Here is a 26,502-nt window from a genome sequence, read left to right on the forward strand (position 1 = left end):
GTGCTGGCTTTCCCCGCGCCAGATCCCTGGGAGATGTAGGACTCAAGAAACATTGTGCTTGGAGCCTGAGGGGAGCCAGAGAAGTCCCAGGCTTACTGTTTCCCAGGGAGCAAGCTGCGATAGCAAAGGCAGTTGTGGTCGCGAAAGTCACAGTGAATTTACTGAAAATATGACTTTGTTTTGTCATTGAGCTGATGTTCCAGAGTTGGGGCTGGCTGAGACCGGTTTCCCCTGCTGCTGTCCCTGGGTACCACTTTCATCCTTCTCTGGGGTTTGCAGAGGCTGGGGAGGGGCTGAGGCTGAGACAGAGGATTGCTTCCCCTTTCATTCCAGGGTTACTGAGTGACTTAGTCTGTGTGTGTGACAGCTGGTGAACCAGACTCTCCTGAGGGGCTCTGTCTAGATGAGATCTGACCGTGGACAGCGAGTGAGTGACAAGCCGTCCCCTGCTCGCTCTGGGCTGACATGGCAGTCATGGATGCTGTTAATTTTGCTGTTTACAGAAAGAAGTCCGGGGTGAGTGGAGGCTTTTTTGGTGTTTTAAAGCCAGATGGTATTTCCTGCCTTGATCAGCCTCGGAGCTTTGGTTCCCATGGCAACTCTGAAGTTCCACCTACTGCAACTTCCTCATTCTCTGAGCTTCTTCCCCTTCCGCCATAGTGCTGGGGGCCCAGGAGAATAAAGCCATTAACTAGTTTGTGTGTTGCACTTCACAGCTGACTCTGCACTCCAGCTCCAGCGTTTCTGACCTCACTCCTCCCTTCAACCTTGCCACAGAGCATCTGCTGTCTCTCCACTTCACGCAGGGAAACCCGGGCTCCAGAGATGGTGATCTGCTCTGCTTGCCTCCATCCGTGTCAACAGGACTCCAACCAGGCGTCCTGGCTCTGGACCGTGGGTGGGACCAGCACACCCTAGCACTCCCTCTGCCCGCTTACAGTTCCTAAGGGGCAAATTTCAAACATAGGCTGGGTCAAGTGCTATCTTCACCAAGATAACTTTTCTGAGTATCCTTTTGCTGAAGAATGGCAGTAACTGTGCCCCTGGAAGGGTGGGAAAATTACATATAGATGCGTATATAGCCACCATATGTGACTATTGGATTTGAAGACCTAACATTGCCCTAATTACCTTTTGACATTGAGCATGATGTCGTCTACAGATGTGCTGGGACACATTCACGGATATGTGATAGATGCACCTGCAGGCCACAGGTTGGGAATGTCTGTCAGAGGTAACAGCCAGCACATAGTGCTTATTTGCTGCAGTGAGAGCAGTACATGATTTCTCATGATGCAATGGACACGCACATCCTTGGGGACCTTATAGGGATTTCACTTCTTATGAACATCCTGGGGAAGAGACCCTACTTCACGTAGTAATACTGTAGCATGTGAAGCATTGTGCGAGTGTTCTGAATGGCTCATTGTGCGGAGAGGCATGGCCAAATCTGTAGAAAGTGCTGGAAGCTGCAGGGATGTCTAGGAGTGTGGGCAGGAGCCAGCGTGGAGTATTCCTCCAGGTATAAGATTGCCAGAAGGGCTTCCAAGGCTGCTGCCCAGATTCCCCACATCCTGAAACCTCATGGGGCTTTGGTGGCAACTGTGCCCATCCTGGGGACATTCAGAAGAGGATGGAAAGATGTCAACAGGCCGTAGCCTGCATGACAAAATATACTCATTGGTAATGATGTGGCCAAATCTTCCCAGCCAGAAATTACTTTTAAAAAAGTCATCCTTTCTCAGGAATGCCAAAGGACACATTTATGCTCCTGGCAGAAGGGGGAGCAGGGCTGACAGCAGGCACCTGGTGTTGCTCTGTCTGGCAGTTTTTTTCTTCATATTCTGTATGACTGTGGTTTGCAAACTGAATTATGTGCATTAAGTTAATTGCCATCCAATTAACAAATATTTTCCATTCATTCTTGCAATCAATCTGCCTGGTACATCCCATAGCCCAGATCTTTTGCCTGTCCCCAGCTCTGAGTTGGTCAATATGGTGGTGCCAAGTGTTTGATGAATAGTTCATGGAGCCTGACCCCCACCTGACAGGCAGAAAAAAAATGACCAGGAGCTCGGGTGTCGGAGTGGTTTCCTTGTGAGGAGCCTACAGACTGCCAGTTAAGCGCCACACCTGCCCCTTGAGCCAGGACTGTCATTATTCTAGATGACAAGCAAGGCAAGGACTTGGCTTGGCTCCCGGGGCTTCCCCAGTGCCTCTGACGATGCTCAGGCCTCAGCAGATGAGCCTGCATCCCAGTTCCCGTGATCCCTAAGGACACAGTAAAGTCAGCTTGCCCGGTAGCATTATTCACAAAGCCTTACACCTCTGGGCTCTTATCACTGGTCCCCCACACTGAATGACCCTAACCCCCTTATTCTATGTGTTCCAGGAGGCAGGCTCTAGTGTAGACAGGCTGTGCTGTCGAGTTTTATGTCAACTTAACATAGCTATTGCCATCTGAGAGGAAGCTCAATTGAGAAAACATCTCCAGATCAGACTGTAAATGGACAAGCCTACAAAGCATTTTCTAGTGATTAACTAGTGATTGCGGCTGAAGGGCCCCGCCCACTGTAGGTGGTGATACTCCTGGGCTGGCGGCCCTGGTTTTTATGAGAAAGCAGGCTAGGTAACCCATGAGCAAACCAGTAAGCAGAACCCCTCCACGGCCTCTGCGTCAGCTCCTTCCCTGTCTGAGTTCCAGTCCTGAATTCCTTCAATGATGATCTAGCCTCCAGCCTTTGGTTTGGAACATGATCTGCCAAAGGACATTTGTAGAAAGGGAAGCAGGACCGGGTGACAAGAGAGGTACAGAGGGGACAGAAAGGCATGGAGTCCCCAGGCTGGGCCTCAGTGGCTGAACAGACCTTGGGATGGGTAATCATGTCTGAGATGAGTTCTTTTTTTTTTAAATGCTCCTTTTTTTTAGATTTATTTATTATTATATTTTAGATTTATTTATTATTATATCTAAGTACACTGTAGCTGTCTTCAGATGCACCAGAAGAGCGGGTCAGATTTCTTTACTAAGCCACCATGTGGTTGCTGGGATTTAAACTCAGGACCTTTCGAAGAGCAGTCAGTGCTCTTAACCCCTGAGCCATCTCTCCAGCCCCCTGTGATGAGTTCTAAGTCCTATGTTCATCGGTTGATGTGCAGAGACAATTGCTCTACTGAATGTGCCACAAGTTAGCTGAGAACTGCAGAAGCCAGAGGGTGTGGAGTATGGTAACACTACCTCAGGGGACATTCTCACTTCAGGAAGGGGACTCACTAGCCCATTCTGAAGCATTTGCTATGGGGCTTTGGGGACTCTGGCTTGAGACCCTCAGTATATTCAAGCCCCTCTGAAACGCAATCCATGTATATGATAAAAGGTATCCCAGGGCAGGTACAGATCTCTTACAGAGGACAGAGCCAAGGCCAACAAGACTGGCTGGAGAAGGGTGGAAGGCCACTGGATGGCAGGCCATGATACAGGCCTATCCCCTGTATCTGGTAACCAAACCCTAAAGCGAAACCTAGCACTGTAACCATCAACCAGGGTTTAAAGTGCAGAGCAAAGTCACACTGCGGCACTGTTACAGCCTCTAGGGAGCCCCTCCCCAGCAGCCGTCATGTCTCTCTCCTTCTCCAGCCTCAACACCACCAGAATGCTTTGTATCCCTGTGGACCTGCCACTGTGGAGACAGAGTGGCTGTCCATCTGGTTTTTCCCTTAGTTATGGTCTCAGGTTCGCCATGGTCAGGACTTCATTCCTCCCCATAGCCAAGTAACCTCCTTTCTACAGACAGGCCAGTTCCATACATGACAGACACCTGGTGTGATGGTTACTGTCAACTCGACATTGTCTACAGTCACCCTGGCAGGGTCTCAGTGAGGGGCTGCATCGATTGGGTTGGCCTGTGAGTATGCACACAAAGCATTCTCTTAACCGGGTCAGCTGATGTGGTTAGACCCACTCTGAATGTGAATGGCGCCAGTTCATGGGTTTGGACAAGGCAAAGGAGATCCGAGCACACGCTTATGACTCTCTGCTCGACGATGGGTGTCACCAAGTCCCTCAAGCTCCTGCCTCTGAGCCTCTGCTGCTCCGACGAACTGTAACACGAGCCGTGACCCAAATGAACTGTTTCTTCCTCAATATGCTTTTGTTAATGGCAACAGAAGAAACCGAGACACCAGGACCTCTACCTTCCGCCTATTGTGTATGTCTGTTGGCACTCAATTTCCAATCCTTCTAGACATACACTGAGGACTGCTACGCTGGGGTGGACATATATCGTGTTTGTAGTTGCGGCATGGGCTCCATAGCAGGTCCTTGCAGACCTTGAGGCACGCGCCCTGTGGCTGAGCTCCATCCTCACAGCCTGGCTGGACACCCTGTGCTTGACTTAGTGGAGAATTGCTTCTGCTTCCTTCTTTTTCCCGGTTATGGAGCAAAGGAGACCTCAAAGGAGCCCTGGGGCTGTGACTGGTTTGGGTTTTTCTTTTCTTTTCTTTTCTTTTCTTTTTTTTTTTTTTTGAGACTTGGATTTCAGAAGACACTGAAGCTATCACCACATCCTCTACCCAAAGCAGAAAGAGCTGTTAGGGCCAAGGTCAATGGGTGAACTGTAGCCTTTAGGCCAGGGTCACCTCTACCTTCTACACTGGGGATTGCCTGGCAACCCATCCCCGGTGAGTCTGGATTCCTTGCCAGCTACCCTGCACACAGGCTTGCCCGGCCTCTTATCTATGTGGGCGATGCTTCCTCCCTGGTCCCTGGGTATTCCTCCTCACAGTTCTCTCCACAGGCTCCGGGTTCCCCCCACACCTGAACGCCATGACCTTCCACTTGCTTGAGCTCCAGGTGGCTGAGGCGCCAGGACCAGAGCTGAGGTAGAATTCTTTCCAGAACCTCTGAGCTCTTTATAGCATTTTGCACCCCTCCCCACTGTAAACAAACTCCAAAGAGGAAATGACAAAGTGTCATTTGTGTTTGGTCGCTAGGTTGCTCATTGCTGACTCTGAGGTGAGACCTGCATTCAAACCAGTGTCCCTTCCTAGCTGTGTCTGACCTTCATAAAGCTGACTACTATCCTGTGTCACAGTCACCAAACTGACCAGAATAAAAGGTTCCAGCTTCCTCAAAGGCTTACTGTGGAGATGGGGGAAGGGAGCACACAGAAGCCCCCTGCAGCCTGTTAGCTATGCAAGAGGAACCCTGGGCAGCATGCTATGCCCTGAAAAGCACAAAGGCAGGGGACACATTCCCCATTTTTAATAGATGTAGTCTGGCAAGCAAAAATCGTTCCAAGAATCACACCCCTGTGTAGAAATAATGCTGTGACTGATGTAAGGAAAAATGAAAACCAACGGCAGGTCTGAAACAAGATGGTGCCCTGGTCTCTGACCATCAGGGAGCCACTCCAGTGTCCAGCCTCTGGGTATCCTGATGAAGATGACTGGGGCCCTGTCTGCTGGACTTAGAGGGAAGGCTCACACAGGAACTGGGGCCCTGCTCTGAGGTGAGTTGGCAGGACTCTGGCCAGCAGCTAGTATGGTTTTGGCCCCAGGAGGAAGCCCAGTGGGACAGGAGGAGCTGAAGACAGTGCGGCAGGTGGCTTGCTGCTCTCTTCCCACGTGGCTCTTCATCAACAGCTCCCCTCTGCACCTCACTCCACTGTCCGTTTGTGTGAAGCCACAACCGTGTGTACCACAACCGTGGCAGAGTCCAGGTTTGTAGCACCTCAGGAGCAGTGGGGAGCCTGGCCAGGTCTCTGGGGACTGCACATGAGTGAGCAGGGAACTCCCAAGGGAGGGTCTCTCCTTGGCAGTCTGCAGAACCCGGACAGCTTCCTCACAGGTTGAGCAGTTGGTGATTGCTTACAACAACGGGCAGCCACAGTGGGGTGCTTCCACACCTTCTGCAGGGGTTCATCTCTGCAGAGCATCTTTTCCAGAAGGGTTCCAGGCCTTGAGGGCAGCAGGTACTTGCACATCCAGGTTAGGGTTTTATCTGCAGTCATGTAGCCTCCAGCATGGCCAATATATTCTCAGGCCTCTGCCAGGCAGAAGCATCAAGGAGGGCTTCCCAGGCTCTGCCCGCTGCTCAGCTCTGAGGCTCTGGCCAGCCGGTTGTGAATTCCGGTGAAGAAATTACCCAGGAGCAGACACAATGGAAGGGCAGGGATGCACTCACTGCTCAGCCCTCAGTGCCTCAGGGCTCCAAGGCCAGCAGAGCCACCAAAGGAAGGAAGCTGCAGCTACCTCCTGCTAGACGCTGTTTCTTCCGGCTTTACCCATCCTGCCATGGCTTGTGTTGTAGTTGTAGACAGACAGAAGGAAGAGAGAGAGAAGGGGAAGAGACAGACTTAAAAGATGCAACCACCTCCGAGATCCTGACCATCTACACAGCTGCAGGGCACAAGGAGATTTCTGGTCTCCAACTGACTTTGGCACCTTGGGATAGCTGCTCTGGGGATAGCTTTCCCCAGAGGAAACCCAAGGCTCAGGAGCTGAAGCAGTAAACAGTGAACAGTGAAAGTGAACAGGGGCGGAGCCAAAGCCAGTCCCACTCCACATACAGTATTTCTGCTGCCTCCAATGTCCGGCAGAGGGAGGTCAGGCAGTGAGTGAGGCTTCTTCCCCATGGATTTAACCCAGGCTGGACCAGGCTGGATATCATAAGCTGCCACTTCCCCCATCCCCTCCTCCACCTTCCCACTGTGCCATGCCCACACCTGCCCCAAAGGACTAGCTTCTGTCCTCTGGGACCACCCAGGAGGGAGTTGAGGGTCACTGATAACCGGTCCTCGGCCCACCTACCACACACATTAGCATGTGTCCTGACTCAGCACCCACTGTCAAGGGCCTGGGGAGCCTCTGTGCTCTCAGAGCCAAGCGGTGGGACTCAACCTAGACGAGAGTCCTCCATAGCACAAGCATCACCAGGGCCGCTCTGGCGGAGGGGACCGTGAATGGTCCAATATATAATGTGGCAGGTTGGGCCTGGCATCCTGTGAAGGGGCACTGAGGCTCAGAGCGCTCGCTCACACCGAGGTCACAGCATAGAGGCTCACGTACAGGGACTGTTGCCGGGTGCTCTGGTGTTGCTGGCACTGCTCTCAAAGGAAGAGTGGAAGTTGTGAATGGTTTCCTGTAGAATCTGCCTCTCACGCCCCTGTGGACAGACCAGAAACACACAGAGAAAGTCCTGTTAGATCTGCCGCCATTCATTCAACTGACTGTGGTTGAGGCTCACTGCGCTCTTAAAAAACTGTGAGCATTCTGAGGGAAACAACGACCTCATCGCCAGAGTCAAGTTCAGAACTCAGAAGCTCCTGGCACCCACAATGCCGGCTGCTGGTGAAGGGAGACCTCAGGGTGCAAGGGTCTTGTCCCTGGATGAGGTACCGCTGGGCCCTCCCACCCCCCCCCCCCGGCTGGTGGGAAAGCTCCTCACTTGCCCAATTTCAGGAATGCAATGGGATCCCCACGACAAAGCCCAAGCCTCTGCCCCCCCTCCATGTGGATGTGTGAAAAGGTAGACGTGGCTGTTTCTTCAGCCCCTGGAACAGCCCCAGGGAATGCCTGGGGAGAGGCAGCAATAGACACACCCAGGTTAAGCATGGATTAAAACCCAACAGCTGGGTTCAAGCCCCACCTGTCCCTTTGCCTCACTCCCTTTCTGGGCCTCGGTTTCCTCATCTGTAGGTGTGACAAGGTATGTAGTAGCTCAGCAGGTAGGACCCATCATGGGACAGCCAGACTGTATGTTCTAAATTATGACTAGATGTGGTCAAACCTTAACGCAAGTTAGAAGTGTATTATCAGCTGGGGCTGTTGCCACACACCTTTCATCCCGGCACTCAGGAGGCAGAGGCAGGCAGATCTCTGAGTTCAGGGCAGTCTGACCTACACGGCAAGTTCTAGGATAGCCAGGGCTAATGAATAAGCCCTTCTAAAAAGGGGGCGAGTAATTTCTTTGGAAGATTGTTCTTTGTGAAAGAAAGTGACATGGAGAAAGGCCAGTGTTCAAAGGTCCTTTTCTGTCATTTCAGAAACTTGCACCAGCGAGAGGAATCTCTCTCCTGACACCCGCACAGAGCCCTCCCCTCTCTGCCAACCTTGGAGATGCCCTTAAACAACCGTTAATGCCTGCAGGAGTGCGTGGACGCATGGCAGGCGCATGGCCGGAAGCTGTGGAGTAAGGACCAAGCGCAGGTGTGGGCACAGGAAGCAGCAGCCTTATTCCAGCAGTGACAAGTGGTGGCATGTCCACAGATCCAGCCCAGCACCGCCAGGATGGCGATGGCAACTGCCCTCTGCTCTGCCTGAACATCCCCAGAAAAACAAGCCAATGACTGTTACATGCAGGAAATAGCCCCAGTCCACCTGGTAGCTCAAGACTAGAAATCAAACCAAAGGGGCCATCAAGATGGTTCAGTGGGTTAACACACCTTCCCTATGTCCCAGGGTCCAAGTTCAGTCTCTAGTACCCACTTGTTGCAAGCTGGGATTGAGCCCTGCAAGCTGACCTCTGACCTCCATGTGCACTCTGTAATATGAATGGCCTCTCTCTCTCTCTCACACACACACACACACACAAATGCACAAGTACCTATGTATGTATGTATACATGCATATACACATACAATTTTTTTTAAAAAGGGAATCTCTAGTGCACACTGCTGACAAGTCTTCCAGGGAATGGGAACTCACACCCACAGCTAGCAGGGCATCCATGGTACTTTCTGGAAAGAAATTCAGAATGACACCATGCATGTGCTGTGGCCTGGCTCTTTGACTTGCAGACACCTATCCTGAGGATACTGGGATATGGAGCTGTCTGCCGCGTCCACAAGTGGCTAGCCAGGTACCAACAAGCAGGGATTTTAAAGACAATTTTAGCACTCCTGTGTAAATTTACTTCAGTAACGACTCTGCAGGGCACAGTAACGCATGCCTGTCATCCTAGCACTCAGCGGGCTGAGGCAGGAGGACCCTGAATGCAGCAAGGCTCCATCTAAAATCCCCCTAAAACCCCTGGAGCATTCTCAGCGCCACGGGGAACCGCACAGATTCCATGCTAAACAACCAAAATCAGATATAAATTTATACATCCAAATTTATCTCAGCCATGTTTTATTTTCTCCAAGAGCCACTGGGCACAAGACACTGCTGAGTCATTTGTCCCAAAGTGAGCAGTGTTGGCCTCCAAGTGAGGGGGGCATGACTTCTCACAAAAATTCTTAATCATTTTTATAACATATAAACTTAGTTTTTTTTAAAAAAAAAAAAACACACACAAAAAGGAAGACCACAAAGAATCAAAGGCCTGGAACCCATGCGGTGGGCTACGGTCGGCTTCTGCTGGAACACAGAGCCCACTGGGCATCCGCGGACCCTCAGCAGACCCAGGCTCACGCTCACTGTGGAGACCTGGCTGGCAGGCAGGGGATCCACAGCGCTTTACCAAATGGTGATATTAGGCTGATGACACACATTTAACATGCATTCCTTGCTCAAGGCTGGCTTGAAACTGTTTAAACAGGTAGATGACCTTCAACTCCCACTTTAGCTTTCCCTGGACAAGACTCTCCTGTACCTCAGGCTGGCCGTGGACGTGCTAGCTCTGTGAGGATAGCCTTGACCTCTTGACCCTCCTGCTTCCCCGTCCTGGGTGCTGGGCGCAGGCACCGTCTTATGCAGTGCTGGGAATCAAATGCAGGACTTCATGAATGCTAGGTGAGCATTCTATCAACTGAACCACACCCTTAAGCTCTCGCTTGAAAACAAAAGGATCTAGGTGACAATGTGGGAGCATTTCTTTGAGTAAGATGTGTATTTTCCATCAGGACACACAACAGAAAGTCCACATTCCTCCGGGGAAAGCCCACTCATGGTCCCATTCCAGGGTAGTTTTAAAAAGTGCTTCTTTCTTCAGGGGTTGGAGAGAGGGCGTTTAGAGTATCGGCTGCTTTTCCAGAGGATACTGGTTGGGTTCCCAGCACCAGCAGGGTCCTTAAAATCTTAACTCCAGTTTCTGGACTCTGATTCCCTCCTCTGGCCACCTTGGGTATTGCATGCATGTGGTATACAAGCATACATGCAGGCCAAACACCCATATGCATAAAAATTAATTTAAAAAATAATAAGGTGCCCTTCTAGAACTACCCAGTTGACTCTCTACCTCCTCCATCATTCTGTGGACCCAGGCAGCAAGAAGCATAGGCCTCTCCTCTGCATCTCAGAGATGCAGCCTTCGACATGCGCCCCCTTTACTGAGCTAAGTGTCAAAAGAACCACCTGAAAATCAGAAGAAGTTCATGCTCTGCCTCAGTGAGGAGCTGGAGTCTCCAAACAGGGCCAGGCAGAGCCGCCCTGAGTGGCCAGGCCCAGGGTTGCAGGCCGGGGTCTGAGCGCTGCATCTGGCCGGGAGCTGCACTCCAGCCACTCTGTCACGCTAAGAGGAGGAGCAGGGAGTGCAGATGAAAATTTTCATAACACTAAACTTCCTCCAAGTTCATCACAACTTCCTCTAAGACATGTGGCCCTGCCCCTTACCAGTGGACTGTGCCTGGGTAACAGGGCCTTCTCCCGGGAGTGACTCAGTAGACCACCTGGCCTGGCAGGTGTGGTCTTCCAGGGAGACAGACATAAGGTGCCCTTGGCCCAGCATCTCAGGTACTTGGGGGCTTCTCCCCACAGACGCTCCAAGAAGGATCACCTAGATGACCCACCCTTCTGCATGTGAAGGAGCCATGCTCAGAACAGAACACAGGGCTCTGCTCTGTTCTGATCTGTAGCTGTCGCCTTTCCTAACTGTGGAGACCGCTCTCCAGCCTGTCTGTGCCTCCCCAGTCTCCACAGTTGAGAGTCCAGCAGGAGCCTTGCTGGGCTGGAAGTCAGGGACTACCGCCTGCCTCTGCGCTGGGCTCCTCTGCCTCCCCACTGCCCAGGTACGACACTTTCAGAGACACTGACAGGGTAGACCAGGACAACACCAGCCATGCAGTGTCCGCCTGGTGCTCCCTCACTCACGAAGGGTCACCTAACAGAAGCGACAGCAGCCATTGGCCCAAACCTAGCTATACAACAGAGAGGAGGAGAGTGAGAGGCCAGAAGCCCTGGGTTCAGCTCCTGCCTTGGCTACCTGACATGGAAGCCAGACAGGGTCCAGTCTAGAAGTCTCCACTCCCTTGCCGGGCAGCTGTGCAGACACTTGGTGTGACCATAGGTCTGAGCATCACTAAACCACGTACACACGTGAGAGAGGGGAGGAATGACATGCTCTGTCTGGCCTTATTGTTTGCTGAGTGACTTGCAGATGATAAAAGGCAGAATGTATACACACACACACACACACACACACACACACACACACACACACACACACACACATATGGCTTGGGAACTGTTCATCTTTTTACCATTGCAGGGCACAATCCCCAGAGCAGAGAAGAATCCAGAAGCCTGGCCGTGCTCCTGCCTCACCTCCCACAGTGCAGCGCAACCAGGGAACAGCCAAACCATGAAGAAGGAACAAGAAAAAGGCAGAGTGTCTCTATTACCCTGATACCATGCTACTGTCCCACAAGTGGGAGGCAAGAATGGAGAAAAGCAATAGGTAAGAAACATCCCGGCTGCTGAGGTGCCCCACGGGCTGCTGAGATGCTCCATGGGCTGCTGAGGTACTGCTGAGGTACTCCACAGGAAGGGGGCAGGAGGGGCAGGGTCTAAGCAGCCCGCCAGCAGCCAGAGTGTTTGCGTGGTGTGCGTGCACCTTGGAGACTCACTTTTAAGGGGGATGAAATAGACCACCAGGCATGGATGGAGGGCATAATAAGGATAATGGCCTTTGACAGCCTGTGTGTCACGGCCCAGTCAACAGCCCTAGCTAGCCCCTGTACTGTGGCCTGGACAGGGAAGGACAGGGCAGGGAGGCCCAGAGACGGAATGCCCTGACCTGAGACTCCCCCCACACTCAGTGTGATCCCAGGGCTCTCGTCCCACTGTGTTGCCAGAGCCAATACCCACCCCTAAGGGCTGAACCACCCGAGGAAGAAGTATGTATCGAGACTGGAGAAGGTGCAGCCTTTGGAGAGAGGCACCTGCAAAGGGAACAGGCTGCGTGGGAAAGGCAGTGGCTCTCAGTCACGACGAGCGTGCAAGCAGGCCAACTCTGCCACCTGCCTGCCGGAGGAGACGTGGAGGGACCGTCGTGAGGCTCCTGGTAGTGTTCTGCATGTGAACAAGGCAAGAGGAGGCCGGAACACAGTACCTTGCCCGCATTCAGCTCCGAGATGGCTGCCAGGATCTGCTGCCGGGAACCATCCGTCTTAATCCCCAGCTCCTGCAGGTCACCGTCAGTGAGTGTGAGGAAGGCTTCCATGTCCACCTGGGGAGAGAGGGGCACTGTCCCCTACTGCACATGGGCCATGCAGAGGGACAGCTGAGGCTTCTACGTGAACCCACTATGACTCACTACTCCCAAGTCTGGCCTGGCACTTCAGGATTCACGGTTCACAGCCTAGACCTTTGCTTCCCAACAGAGGCACTGTGGGAAGATTTAAAATGAATGGGGGGAGCCTCGGGACAGGGATTTGAAGGACTCAGTGCTCTGTCACTAGGAAGGGAATCCCCACGTGACTGCATGTGGCAGTACAGAGTGCATGGGAGGGCTCGCCGCATGTCCCCATACAGGACGAGAGGTGCACTGTGGGAAGACAGCCTGGGAGATGAGCAGGGGAAGGAGAGGAGAGAAGGGCCATGGAGAGCCACAGCAGAGACACCAGCAGAGACGTGTGCAACTGTGCCCCTTGTCCCTGCAGGTGATGTGCTGCCAGCCTTGCTGGCCTGCCTACATGTCAAGAAGAAATGGCCCTGCTCTAGGACAGAGCCTAACAGGCTTCCTGTAGTGGGAAGCTGGGGCTGGGAGATTGTCCAAGCGGCCCAAGTGAAGACACCCCACCACCCTGCAGCAGCCTGAACCCCAGCAGGACAGGAACAGGATCCCACACCCAACAAATCCAGCCCTATCCACTCGCTGCTGGCTGAAGCTTCAGAGCCACGCCAGACTTTGGGGATAAGGGCCACACAGCTCACGAAATAGAAGCGAGGCACGCTCTGAGACATGCTCTGTGGGTACCTCAACAAAGCGGGCAGCAGCCAGGAAACAGGAAACAGCTCTTGGAAACGAGGAAAGCTCTGTGGAAGTTTCAAAGGCCAAGGAGACAGACAGACAGTCAGACAGGACAGGACAGGAAGAAAATCGAGGAGGAAGGCTGTGCACACCTGTCTCTACAGCCTTCCCTGCATCCCCAGCTTGGAGGGGATTATGAGTGACAGCAGCTTTTATGTGAAAGCTGTCACTAGAGAATCCGACAGCAGAGATCACGGCCCAGGGCTGATGGCCTGCAGGGCATTTTATTTGGTTACTACAGTGAATGTTTAAATGTTATTGATTTATAACCCACCTGCTCTACAATTCACCAAATACAGCTGTGTTTAAAGCATGTATTAACTTGGTACACTTGGTGTCAGGACTTTCCTTCTGGGGGCAAGGTCTCAAGGGTGCCAGGCTGACCTTGGTGTCAGGACTTTCCTTCTGGGGACAAGGTCTCAAGGGTCTCAGGCTGACCTTGTACTCCCTCCCGGCCTCAGGCTCCTGAGTGCTGGGTTGTGTGCACAGCCATATCTGTTTTGACCAGTGTTGGGAATTGAACCTAGGATTTGGGACATGCTTGGTGATTGTCTGTCACCAGAACTCCCTCCTACTCCCAAGCCCTCACCCCAGTCCAGTTTTAGGACATTTTTATCCCCTACAAGGAAAGCCAGTCCCCAATGGTCTGCATGCAGAGATGACAGGCACGAGCCACCATGCCCAGCTGACGTGATTTTTGAGTAGTATAAAGCTCATGTGACCGAGGACACTGTTTCTGGACACTTTAAAACTCGGATTCTCAAGTGGCTTGTCTGCAGCCCATGAGGCAAAACTGTTTATAATACAGAGAAGTGCTCACAGCTACAGACTCCATAACAAGGGGGGACTCTCAGGTCCTGTGCCACTGGAAGGGACTCGGGTGCAGGTGGACAGGCGGACAGGTGGACACGGGGCTGTCACTTGTGAAAGCCCTTGCTTTAATGGTAAGTCTTAGCTGGCACCTGGAACGACGTTCTTACCTCTTGCTCCTCGAAGATGGGCTGGTATTTCTCAAGCGATAACTTCTTAAGGATTCCAGTCAGCTCATCTTCAAGAGAAAGAGATGGGGATTTAAAAAACAAACAAACAAACAAACAAACAAACAAATGCATTTTGGCTTTGGTTAAAACACAGAAAGAGTGGGTGGGTGGGTCCTACACTTCTCTAAGATGTGCTTATCTAGTAAGGTTCCCCCAAGGAACCCCAGGCCAGAAAGATACACTGCTGACCACCCCACCCCACCGGCGGCTGAGGCTAGGTGTGCTCAGCCGAACCCTTCCCCTAGGGCAGGCCCTCAGCTCTCCAGAGAGCCCAGAGCAGGCTGATGGTCCTGGGGCAGCAGGCAGTGGATTCTAGCCGTTCCAGCTGCTGGGAATAAACCCTGCCTGTGCGGGAGTGTGCACTCAGTGCCATGGCTAAGGCCAGAAGACCTCAGTTGGTCTGAGGATGGCGCCAGAGCAGGCAGGCGCTGCAGACAAGGCTCAAATGCATAGAGTCCATGGCCTGCCCAGTGCAGGGGGAGCAGAGCCAGAAGGACCCAGATCAGGGTACAGAGGTGGGCATCCGAACAGGTAGGACAAGGAGGACATGAAGCAGTGACTGGGACTAGAAGAAATGTAAGGTCATGTCCAACAGGGATGTACCAGACTAGACACCAAACAGAGGACACACAGGCTGACAGGCAAAGCAGAAAGGAAGGAGAGAGCAATGTGGAATGAGATGCTGACCAGTAGAGGTGACCAGGACATCCCCTGAGACATCTGACAATAAATGAAGGAACAACCTATACAGATATCTGAGGGCCGGGCCTGAGGCAGCATGCGGGGAGTGTGAGGAGCAGGTGCAAAGGTCCTGAGGTGGCGAGTAAGTTCTAAGGCGATCGTGGAGGCTGGGTTTCTCCTTCCACTCCCTCAGCAGTGAGTACCAGTGAGGCTACTGCATGCTGAGAATTCATGAGTAGTCAGGTCCCTGTGACCTGGACCCCTGGAGCTTTTACTTAGACCCACTGAGAAGGAGCATGGTTAGCGTCCTCCTACGGGGTGGCAAAGTCAGCACAAAGGTGAAAGAAGCCCAAAGCTGCTGGCTGGTACTGCAGCCCTATCAAGATCTGCAGAAAACATTTCTGAAGGCCCTGGATCCACACTCACCTGAAGCTTGCTCCTAACATCCATCTTATGAGCCAATTAAGGTCTTTTCTTAAGCTGGTTTGAATACCCCCTCCCCCTTCACCAGGGCTGGAAGGATGCTGACCTGCGCACTGCACAGGGAGAGGGAGCAACTAGGTTTGGAAAGGCCTTCCACAGGTGTCTGCCTATCAGCAGAACAGCCCACACTCAAATCCCACTTGAGGGTGCTAACTTCCAGGGAAGGGAAGATATGTGTGCTCTCAGCCACGAGGCTCTATGCTGCCACGTCACCGTGGTGGAACAGGCGTGGATCTGGGAGCCGTGGAGACTCACCCTCATCGGTGATGGTGCCGCTGCTGGAGCCCCCACTGCTCTTAGACTGCCGGTGGGATGAGGAGGAAGACACCGAGGACTCCGCGGTGTGGCCTTTGGGAGAGGGGGAGGGCGTGAGGGTGGGGGAGGTGCTTTTAGAGGTAGCAGAAGTTCCAGAGGGAGGTCGCTTGCTGGGGTCCAGTTTCTGCACAGGGTGTAAAACAGAAATTGAAGCCATCAGCCGGTGGGGGAGGGGATTAGGATGGGTGCTGCCTCCTGGGACATGGGGGTTCCTCATCAACAGCGCATCTAGCCGGGACTGCGATGCTGAATCAGAGCCTCCGATGCAGAGCAGCCAGGATGGATGGACGGACAGACGGATGGACAGTCTGGGTGCTACTCCGTTGCTGCCTCGAGGGGCAGGGCTCACACTTAAACAATACCGAGCCTCCCATCTCTCCACAGACATGAGCTTCTTAGATTTACCCGTGTTCCAGTTTTCAACCTACAGATTCTACACGTTTTACTAAATTTAAAACACATTTCATTTTCATATAATCTTACGTAAATGGTATTTATAAAATGTCAAATTAAAAATTCTAATTGTTGGGGCTGGAGAGGCGGCTCAGTGGTTCAGAGCACTTGTTGCTCTTGCAGAGGACCCAGGTTCAGTTCCCAGCACCCACACGGCAGCTCAGAACCACCGCTAACCCCAGTGTCCCAATATCCTCTTCTGATTTCTGGGCACTTGTAAACACACGTGGTACACACACACACACACACACACACACAGATGCACACAAAATGCTCATATGCACAAAATAAAGCTAACTTTAAAAAGTTCTACTTCTTTACTACTGGCATAAAGAAATGCAACTGACCTCTTATACTGACCTCTTATTCTCCGAGCGAGACAGCCCAGCCCGTGGCCTCCAATCCTGACCTTGCTAAACTAGTTTACTGGCCATGAACACCCCTGAGAGTCCTTATGGCTTTCTGTATGGACAGGCAGGCTGTCCAAGGGCGGAGCGAGGTCTCCCTGTGAGCCACTGGCTGTGGTCTCTGGCACAGGCGGTAAGCTGCACGCACCCTCTGTCTAGTGGCATCCTGCTCCCCTCAGGGAGCGCTTGGTCTTCGTCAGCACCTGCTGTCCCGCTATACTTATTGTACGCCTAATTCTCGAAATGCTTCCATAGCGGCTTTGTGCTTTAGCTCTGCACACCACAAACATGCCAGTGTCCTAGAACGCCAGAGGAGGGCGTCAGATCCCCTGGGGCTGGAGTTATAGAGTCACCATGGTTGTGCGTCACCCTGTGGGTGCTGAGAATCAAACCTGGGTCCTCTGGGAGGACAGCCAGTGTTTCAAGCTCTGAGCCATCTCTCCAGTTCCTGGATTCTGCATTTTTTTTTCTTTTATCTGTTATACGGTATGCCATAGTCACTGATTTTCTAATGCTGAGTCTAACTTGCATAATGAACCCATCGGTTGGAAGAGATTTCCTTTTCATCCATTACTGCATTTGACTGTGTAGAAGATTCTAGCATTTATGAGGACTATTGGTGCGACATTCTTTCTTGCAATATCATAAAAATCCACCTTGCTCCCAATTTTTGGGGGTAGAGAAACCCTATAGCATAATACAGGGTCGTTAAGATACAAAAGTCACCAAGCATCTTTAATTCAGCACTGGGGAGGCAGAGGCGGAAGGATCTCTGTGAGTTTGAGGCCAGCCTGATCTACATAGTGAACTATTGTCTCAAAACAAAACAAAAAACTGTAACAGTCCCAAATGTGTGTAGAACTTTAAGTGGGGGAGAAAGTGACAGACCTGGAAAGAGAAATTATCTGGCCCTCTGTTACAGTTACAGATGCTACCACGCCTCTAAGTGACTGGTAAAGCCAGAAAATCAGGATATAGAACACATGGACCACACCACCAGCCAACCATACCAGAGTGACATTCACAGAGCCCCCTCCCAGAGGCAGCAAGAGAACACATGCTTTTCCTGAGTGGCTATGGGATGCTCACACTCAAGGGTATAAAACAGACCTTGACACACTTGCAGGAGAGAAACAGATCTACCACAGCAGAGCTGAGCTGCACCTTGGTAATAGGAAGGTTCCTGGAAAAACCTCAAATGACTGAAAAAATTCAAATAAAAATAAGTAACCATGGGTCAGGAAAGAAGTTCAGATTCAGCTGCTGATGGAAGGTGTTCGACTGAGCACACGTGAGCCCTCGCTTTGGAGTGGACAGAAAAGTTGACTCCTCCTACAGCGATGATACGGAGGTAGCCTCCTCACTCCCATTCACCCTTGTTGCCTTCCCAATGGTTCCGTGATTGGTGACCAAGCCCGAAGCCAGCCCCATGCATCCCTCACCAGAGCGGTGAGCTTCCTGCTTTAAAACAAAGGACAAAAGCCAGGCCCCAGACGCTCCAGTTGTGAAGACTAATTTCTATTCTTCCTAAGGGAGCTGTTGAAAAACACTTCGTTGTCCTCTTACTACTGGAGCCCGCACAGACAGCCCATTTCAGTGTCCTCTGATTGGGGCAGTGGTTTTTTAGAGCCACGGCTGAACCCAACTCTCTGGGGACAGGAACTGATTCCCCAGACCCTTGAGAGTCAGGGGCAGCATGAAGGCGTGGAGAGTTACCACGACACCGACACCAAGCCAGCAAGCATAGGGGGGACCTTGGATGGGATCGCTCTGCACCGACTGTCTCTGGGACATGTCTTTTGGCAGCTAACGTCTTTTCATCAGGATACACTTGTATTTTGTTCCAGCTGACACATGCAGCCCAGTGTGGTAACGGTTCACAGCTTTCATGCCTGGTTCCAACACCAGTGGCAGAACGTTAAATGATATTTAGCACAGTAAATTAAACCATCAGAATAGAATAGAACATTGTAGACAACAAAGGAGAAAACTATTTCAAAAGCCCTCAGCTAGTAGACTTATTTTAAAGAGTAGCTGTGAGTGGCCAAGTAGAAAACGTGAAAAGAGAAATACACTAATTATATAACTTTTTTATATCTTATAAAGAAAATGCATCAAGATATCGGAGGAGTCTATAGCTGAACTCCAAAATAAACTTAATTATACAGGTCCTTCACATAAATAATTCAGAACATAACAGAAATAAACTCATGCGTTGGGGAGAAACTTCTGGAACTAAATTATAAAAGGAACTTAAATTATGAGGTTCTGCTGTGCAAGAGAGTTGGGATAAGAAAGTTGTGGAGCCAGCAGTAGCTGGGCAGAAATGGACTATTTCTCACACATCTGCTATGACACAAACCTAGAGCTGGGGGGGAGGGGTAGCTCAGTGAGCTGTGACTTAATCCAGCAGGATGCCCCTGCCCCCACCCCCAGCCCTGCTCACAACAGAGAGTAGTACAACACAGACAAGTGTGCACCTGAGCCCCTCCAGCACCCCACCCCACCTCCCACCCCTGACACGGAAAAGAGGTAGGCGAACATAGGCCTGCATGGGAAAGTCAGACCTCTGCAGGAAGTTTAGGAGTAGCCATGACTGCAATGCCAGCGAGGCTCCCCCCAACCCCTGACACCCCAACTCTGCACATGGGTCACTGGAAAACATCCTACAGGTGTCACAGGCATCCAGAGAACAAGCACCTTGCTGCTGGAGGAGTCACGGCCACTGCCCAGGAGGGAGGCAGGGAGCTCAGGCGGGCTGGAGCCGGTCGCTGGCCCCACGGGACTGGACTGCTGGCGGGGCTTCTGCTCACACAAGCCAGCTGCCTTTTTCCTCTGAGCAGCCATCTGGGACAGGACACTGTCTACACTGCCACCTGGGGAGACAAGAGACAGGAGTGAGCATTGTGGCAAGTGGGTCCTGCCTCGTGGTGGGCTGTGAGCTGTCTCAAGGTTCAGGCTTGTAAGAGTTCTACACAAGGGCCCCAAGGGGCTGAGGGAGGGCTGAGTGCCACAGTGAGAAGCAGGGTGGGCAAGAGCTGGCTTGTCTTCACTCCTTCAGGGCCAGCGTTGTGCATCCCTAATGTCACAGAACTCTATGAGCACGGAGCACTGAGCGCTGGGCTTCTAACTGCACCTCAAGTGCCACTTTCCTCTCAGCTTCTCTGAGTATACTGTAACCTGGAGAGGGGTTAGGATGGGCACATGGACACATATATACATGGGTGAGCAGACTCACATGGACACACACACACACAAACACACGAGCACGAATCACTTACTTCCTGGGGCTGTTCCCAGGAAGCCAGTGGCAGTCGGTATTCATAGAGCACTGCAGCTGATTAGCGTCTGCAGCTGTGCCTGCCAGCACTTCCCTTGGAACTGGAAGATGGAAGGTACTGACTAGCTGGGTCTGGCGGTGCACACTAAGTACTGGAGAGGACTGAGGCAGGAGAATTGCAAGTTCAAGGCCTGCCTGAGCAACTTAGCAATTGCCAGTCTCACAATAAACAGTGAAAAGTGAATGAGGGATATGACTCAGCAGGTGAGCTCACGAGCTCACGAGTTGCAAACAACTACAGCACCTGTTGTTGGAGGTGGGGCTCTTTTTATTTTTGTTTGTTTTTGTTTTGTTTTGTTTTTCAAGACAGTGTTTCTCTGTGTAGCCCCGGCTGTCCTAGAACTTGCTCTGTAGGTCAGGCTGGCCTCGAACTCAGAGATCATCAGCCTGCCTCTGCCTCTGCCTCTGCCCTCGGAGTGTTGGGATTAAAGGCGTGCACCACCACCAGTGGCTACATTCATGGTTTTTAAAAGGCAAGTAGCTGACTCAGCCATGGGGCTCCGGCCACAGAGATCACTGAGCAAGCCTGGAAGTATAACCTGGGAGGCAGCAGGACTCACTGGCAACCAACAGCCTGAGGGGAATCCCTGGGACTCACAGCAGTAAGGTTCTCGGAGAAATGACTCCTACAATTGTCCTCTGACCTCCACACTCATGGCGAGCTGCACGTGCATCCTCACACGTACACAAACCTATATGTGAAATAAGTTTTAAAAGATGTTTGCTTGTTTTTAATTTCAGGAGCCATTATTTGCATGCGCCAGAAAATAGGAGAGCCTGAGACAGAGTTCACTCAGAGAGCATTCACTCAGAAGCGGCCACTGCAAGCGAGCTGTGAGAGGACTTGGAGCATCAGCAGACCAGCATAGGGACCTGAAATGACAGCGACAGAGCAGGCCCTCCCGCCTCTCTCCATCCCCACCCCACCCCACCACACCCTGCTCATCTGGGCTCTGCAGCAGGGCTGGGTTTGGTTCATATGAGGCCAGCTCCCTTGCCCGGGGCACGCGGACTAGCATTAAAGGAATGGTTCAGGGACCATTTAAATGACCCAGCACAGGGCCTGGCACTGTCCAACAAGTCATTCTGAGTGCATAAATGTTCACAATATGCACAAAATAAAACACTGCAAAGTTAGAGCAAAACAGTGGTGACAAGTGAGCCCTCATGGGTGAGCTATGTCCTCCATCTCCCGTTGTCTTTTGGCTCATCAGGTCTTCAAGGTTTTCTCCCTGATGCATGTAAGTCTTGTATAGTGGCATGCCTTGTGTGTGTGTGTGTGTGTGTGTGTGTGTGTGTGTGTCCCTCTCAAAGAGCTATCTTTAGCTAGTCCTCCAGATCTTTGAGAGAACTTGTAAGTAGGCCACAGCCTAGAACCGTGGGCGCCCCGCCCCTCCGCCCCGCCTTGACCTCTCCTCGCCTCCAGCGTGCTGGGTCAGTCTGGGCATGCTTCTTGCCCAGTTAGAACTTCTCAATCCTGGTCTGTTCAATGGATGACAGAATAGAAACTTCCCGAGGCTCAGCCTTCAGCAAGTTTGTGCATGCATCACGAGAACCCTTTGCATCTTCTCCATTTCTTATAACATTTTATTAGCAATAAGAAAAGCATCGCGACCTTGACCTCTTCCTTCTCCGCCCAGCTTCATCTCGGGAAATGAGTGAAGACAACCCTGAATTGGCAGCTCATTAAAAAGTTCCCAGCGGGAAGGGGTTTACAGCCCCATGGGAAGAACAATGACTTCGGCCACCCAGAGGCCCAGGACTCCCAGGGACTGAACCATCAACCAAGGGGCACACATGGTTCCAGCCAAAAATGTGGCAGAGGAAGGCCTGGTTGGGCATCAGTGGGAGGAATGGTCCTTGGTCAGGTAAAGACTCAACAGAGGCCCCAACAAAGGGAAACCAAGGGGAAGGGAGTGTGTTGGGTGGAGAGGCATATATGTGGAGGCAGGGGGAAGGAGGAAGGGAGGGTTTGGGGGTCTTAAGGGAGGGGGGATTTCGGGAAAGGTTTTACCACTGGCAATGTAAATGAAGACAATATTGAAATAAAAATCCCCAGCGGCACCGAATGCGGATGGCGTACGGCCGTTTCTGGAGCTGCACGTGGACGGAGCAGGGGACGGGAGGTGGCAGGCGAGGGACTGCCCCACCCACTCCTGCGGCCGTGACTGCTTACCTGAGCGGTTATGCAGATCTCCACCCAGCCTGCTCATGCTGCCAACGCCGCTGGCACCCCCTGAGGAATGAGGCGAGTGGTTAAAGCTCCCAGAGCTGGCAGGGGACGCGGGGCTTCTGGAGATGCTGGGGAATTTGACTGGCCTGCCAGCCGCCTGTGAGGACAAGGTGAGGCAGACAGTTGGGATAGGCCTTCCTTCCTGACCACCCAGCACAGGGGCACAGGCATGCCCATCTCACCGACCCGCAGGGTCCCACCACAAAGGCCTTAATGCTATCTGCTAACAAGGCACTAACTCGGGCCGGGCCGTAGAGGACTGTCCCAACACTGGCTGCTTGACTTCAGTCTCGTAAGTCGGAGTGCCCTCCAGGAAGTGCTAAGGAAGCCCCTCACTGAAACCTGGGGAAGCCACAGTGTGTCCAAGACAAGGTCTACGTGGGGTCTAGCCTCCCTGTCATGCATGCTATCTTTGCTGCTCAGCCTGAAGCATGTCCTGTGATGCCTGTCCAGCTCAGTTCCGCCAGGTGCCAGTGTTACGGCCATTCCCCCCCACCCCCAGGAGGGCCTGCTCCACACTGTGCCAAGACTCCCTTGGCTCCTGGGCAGTTACTCTGTGCTACCGGGCCCTTCCCCAGCCATCTTCCACACTCTTCATCGAGACACCTTGTCCTCTGGTCTCAAAGGCATGCAGCTTTGTCAAGGTAGCCTAGGCTTGGCTCCCTGTCAGGCCACTGCCCCTGTCCTAGAAACCTGGGCATCCACGGAGCCTGACCACAGACTGCACGCAAGTTCACTCTAACCACCAACTGCTGATCTTCAGTGGCCTGCTGGCTACTCAGAAACCAGCTCTCCTCTCTGTGCACTGTCCTCAGTCCTGGCCTGAGCATCCCGGAAGCACTCGGAAGGAACGAAGGCTGCAGTGAGCTGGATGGTGGACTCAGAGGACAGCTTAGTGTCCTCATCTCTAGAACCTACGAATGCTGCCAAGTGCCGCCATCTCAGAGATGCTTTTATCCATGGTGTTCCTGTGCCAAGAACTTAAGGGGACGGAAACATGGGGCTGGAAAGACGGCTCGGAGGTTAGAAGCATTTGCTGCTCCTTCAGGGAACCCGGGTTCGATTCCTAACACCCACATGGTCGACTCACAACGGTCTGCAGTTCTGGCTCCAGAGGAGCTGCACACTGCAAACACTGCACACATGTGCAGGCAAAACTCTCAAAAGTATATACTAAAAATAAAATCTTCTTTTTTAAAAAAGGAAGGAAGAGAAGGAAGAAGGAAGGAGGAGAAGAACAGAACGAGAACTTGTCCGGGTCACCTAGGTGCTCCCTGAGTATAATCTCAGGCCTCCTGGGATACAGGCGATTCTGATAAGAGAGACTGAGTGACCACAGAGGCAGAGACTAGAGAGATGCAGCCACAAGCCAGGGTATGCCAAGAGGAGTCCACACAAGTGTTATATCCTGGGGAGAGATTCCCCTGCCTCTCCCATGAGCCTCAGCGGGGACACAGCCCTATCCACACACGCTTCGGCCTGCAGAGCACTGTAAGGAAACATGCAGCCTGAGGGGAAGAGAGCATGACGCCTCACCCTATGCTCTCCCTCCAGTGGGAGACCCTGGAGGCCTTCTTGGTGGCCCTCCCAGCTCCCAGAGCACACATTTGTCTTGTGGTGCTCAGAGGCCTCTTGTAGGCTCTATGTGCACTGCTCTATGCTCCACAGGAAGGGGTCAGAGAACACTCGCTGAGGGAATACATCATGAGTGTTAACATCCAGGCCCTTGGAGTTAGTGACATTTTCCAGAAAAGGTAGCCACAGGAAGAGATTGAGGGACACTCTGCCTATCTGACAGCCCTACCTCACTTCACATACCCAGCACCAGGATCTCTGTCTCTGGACCCAAGAGTTCCCAGCCCTAGGGACAGTCCTGTCACACAGACATAGTGCAAGTCCAGGTCACTCAGCCACCAAAGCAGCAAGACCTGTCCTAAATCCTCTCCTACAACTCATCCACTTACTGCAACCACACTGTAGACAGTCTACGCACCCAAAGACACCTGACCCGCTGACAGGAACCAAGCTGGGCAGCTCAGAAACCAGTCAGCCTGAGGCCTGTCAAGGGACCGGTGCCTCCTCCCACGAAAGCACCAGGAGTGCACACAGTGGCCCCCTAGCGTGTGTTCTCGGTCACAACCCCGAGCAACATTATATAGTTGATCAGAGTTCAAGAACCCCATTTCTGACCCACCCCACCAGGCCAGAGATAAAAAGTCATTTCCCAGGTCACTTCCCTGGCTGGGCCCCTACTTCCCTCACCAACTGAAGGAGAGATGGCAGAGCTGGAGAGGATCCTCACACGGTGTTCCCCAGAGCAGCCAGGGCTCTAGGGAGGACGGAGGTCCCTGCCCTCACACCCTGTTGGCCCCTGCAACATTTAAACCTTCCGCGTGCTCAGCTCTTTGATAGGATTTACTTAGCTGAGGGACATTTCTCACTGTAAAGAACAAAGCAGCTACTGTGGCCCTGGGTCCTAGTGTCTGAGGTCCCTCCGCGAGCCACACGCCCAGATCTCTGGGAGTGGTGTCACAGTCCAGCAACTGGATGACTTACACTGTCTGTGCCCACGCAGCCCACAGGGTGGGCCCTGCCGGCTCTTGGGGGCAGCACGGTCTTCGCGGGGTCGGCCTTTCCATTGTGGCATGTGCGGGACCTATCAGAGCTCCACAGCTCAAAGCTGGACGGGGGCAGGAACGGTGGGATGACGGCCTTCAGCTTGTCACTGGGCAGCCGGGGGAAGGGCGCTCCGTTTCGCAGCTGAAAAACACAAGCCAGGATTAGATGGGCCGGGAAGCTCCCACCCTGGGGAGGGCTCCAGGCACCCAGCACCGGAGGTGACGCGCCTCCACACATTTCTCCACTGGCAACGGGACCCACATGGCATTAGGGCTCTCCTTCCAGTAACCCAGGGAACTGTGGGAAGAGGAGGGTATGGACAGGGGACGGTGACCAGAGCCTGAGAGATGCTCAAGTAGCATACAAAAGGGATGGGGCGAAGAACATTCCAGATGTAGGATGGGCAGGTTGTAGGCATGCCTGGGGCAGGGGTACAGGGGCAGGTGCAGAGACTCAGAGCTGGGAGAAGAGCAAGAGTCAGAGGCTGAGTGCTCCAAGCCCAACCACACTCCCCTCACCCGCCACACCCTAGCCATGCCTCCGACACAGGCATTTCTTCAACTGTGACTTGGTTTTCTGCTGTGAATCTATACTGGGGTCCGCATGAAATCTACACCGCACTGACTGTCGGATGTCTGCAGCGGCATTCCAATGTCCATGCTTATTTTAATTAAGGAAAGGCTAAACAGGATGCCAGATGGTCCTCCGTGGGGACAGACATTCCACTGCCTGGGGGTGGGCGTGGGGGCGGGCAGCTTTGCACCAGTAGCTGCAAACATCCACCCTGGGGCCACTGACGCAATGGCCCGCAGGTATCCACTACGGGCCACCAAGTGAGCCCGCTGGTGCCCTCTGCTGCACACAAACAGTGGGACAGGAGAGTGCCAGGGCTTTCAGGCTTCTGTCACAGGCTACGCTGTCTCTGCCAGTCCATAAATGGGCGTCATCCTCTCTGGAATGGGCAAGCTTCCTCTATCTGACAGGAGCTGGGCTAGACACTCAGGGCAGCCAGCCCCCCACAGGTGGGCATTTCAGGACCCTTCTGAAAGCCAACGAGTTTCACATTCTTCGCCTGAGGAATAATCAGGAAGCCGAGGAGACAGCAGTGTAAGGATGTTCAGCAGAGCTGTTAAAATTACAAAGAGCTATAGACGCCCCTCCCCAGTGCCCACGGGTCTGTCTTGGGGAAGTCATCCCGTGATGGAATGTCTTGTCACACGGCTATTAAACATGATGTGGCTAAACAAGGTTTTAATGACATGGAAAAGATCATGGGAAATTGTTAATAAATCAGGTCCAAGACACCATGGGGAAATTGTAACACCACTGGCCTTGCACAGCTCTGGGGAGGTGGGGTGGGATGTGTACAGAGCTGTGCTGAGGCATTTGCTGTTCTTAGTATAACACGATTCCCCAATCCTAGACACTAAAAATGCTCAGGAAAACCCCACCAAGGATGAAATCCAAAACTGCCACCATCAATCACTCTGGATGTGTGCTCTTGATCATCTTGGGGCCCCCTAATTACACCTGATGACCAGGCAATGTGTGGACCAAGGCAGAGCCCACTCCGCTCAGCCCTGTGCCTACCTACCCGGCCTAGGCTTGACAATGCTGCCCTCTGCTGGACGGAATTAGGATCTCGGCGCCAAGAAGCTCTATCCAGGAGACTCTTGGTGCCTGAGACGGTCAAGCCCAGAGAGGTGAGGTCACACAAGCAAGGTCAGACAGCAGGAGGCTGA

The 26,502-nt window shown here is 52.6% G+C and overlaps 1 protein-coding gene and 1 long non-coding RNA gene across 3 annotated transcripts in view; one reads left to right on the forward strand and one right to left on the reverse strand.

Annotated features, from left to right (window-relative positions):
* Window positions 1–344: 344 nt before the first annotated feature.
* Window positions 345–1,921, forward strand: LOC127680778 (uncharacterized). Its single transcript, XR_007977014.1, has 2 exons — window positions 345–516; window positions 717–1,921. It is a non-coding gene; the product is annotated as an uncharacterized LOC127680778 (long non-coding RNA).
* A 3,327-nt stretch (window positions 1,922–5,248) lies between these two features.
* The window catches only part of Anks6 (ankyrin repeat and sterile alpha motif domain containing 6), a 41,377-nt gene continuing 20,123 nt past the window's right edge, over window positions 5,249–26,502 (reverse strand). For both annotated transcript variants that reach the window (XM_052176459.1, XM_052176458.1), the window contains exons 9-16: window positions 24,698–24,901; window positions 22,085–22,238; window positions 19,269–19,444; window positions 15,649–15,832; window positions 14,170–14,237; window positions 12,269–12,385; window positions 7,069–7,165; window positions 5,249–6,298 (exon numbers count right to left, since the gene is read on the reverse strand). In XM_052176459.1, the coding sequence (XP_052032419.1) occupies window positions 6,249–6,298; window positions 7,069–7,165; window positions 12,269–12,385; window positions 14,170–14,237; window positions 15,649–15,832; window positions 19,269–19,444; window positions 22,085–22,238; window positions 24,698–24,901 (1,050 nt within the window). In that variant the 3' untranslated portion in view covers window positions 5,249–6,248. The remainder of the gene's footprint in view (window positions 6,299–7,068; window positions 7,166–12,268; window positions 12,386–14,169; window positions 14,238–15,648; window positions 15,833–19,268; window positions 19,445–22,084; window positions 22,239–24,697; window positions 24,902–26,502) is intronic.

Source organism: Apodemus sylvaticus, chromosome 3, assembly GCF_947179515.1.
Source record: "Apodemus sylvaticus chromosome 3, mApoSyl1.1, whole genome shotgun sequence".
In the NCBI taxonomy this organism is placed as follows: domain Eukaryota; kingdom Metazoa; phylum Chordata; class Mammalia; order Rodentia; family Muridae; genus Apodemus; species Apodemus sylvaticus.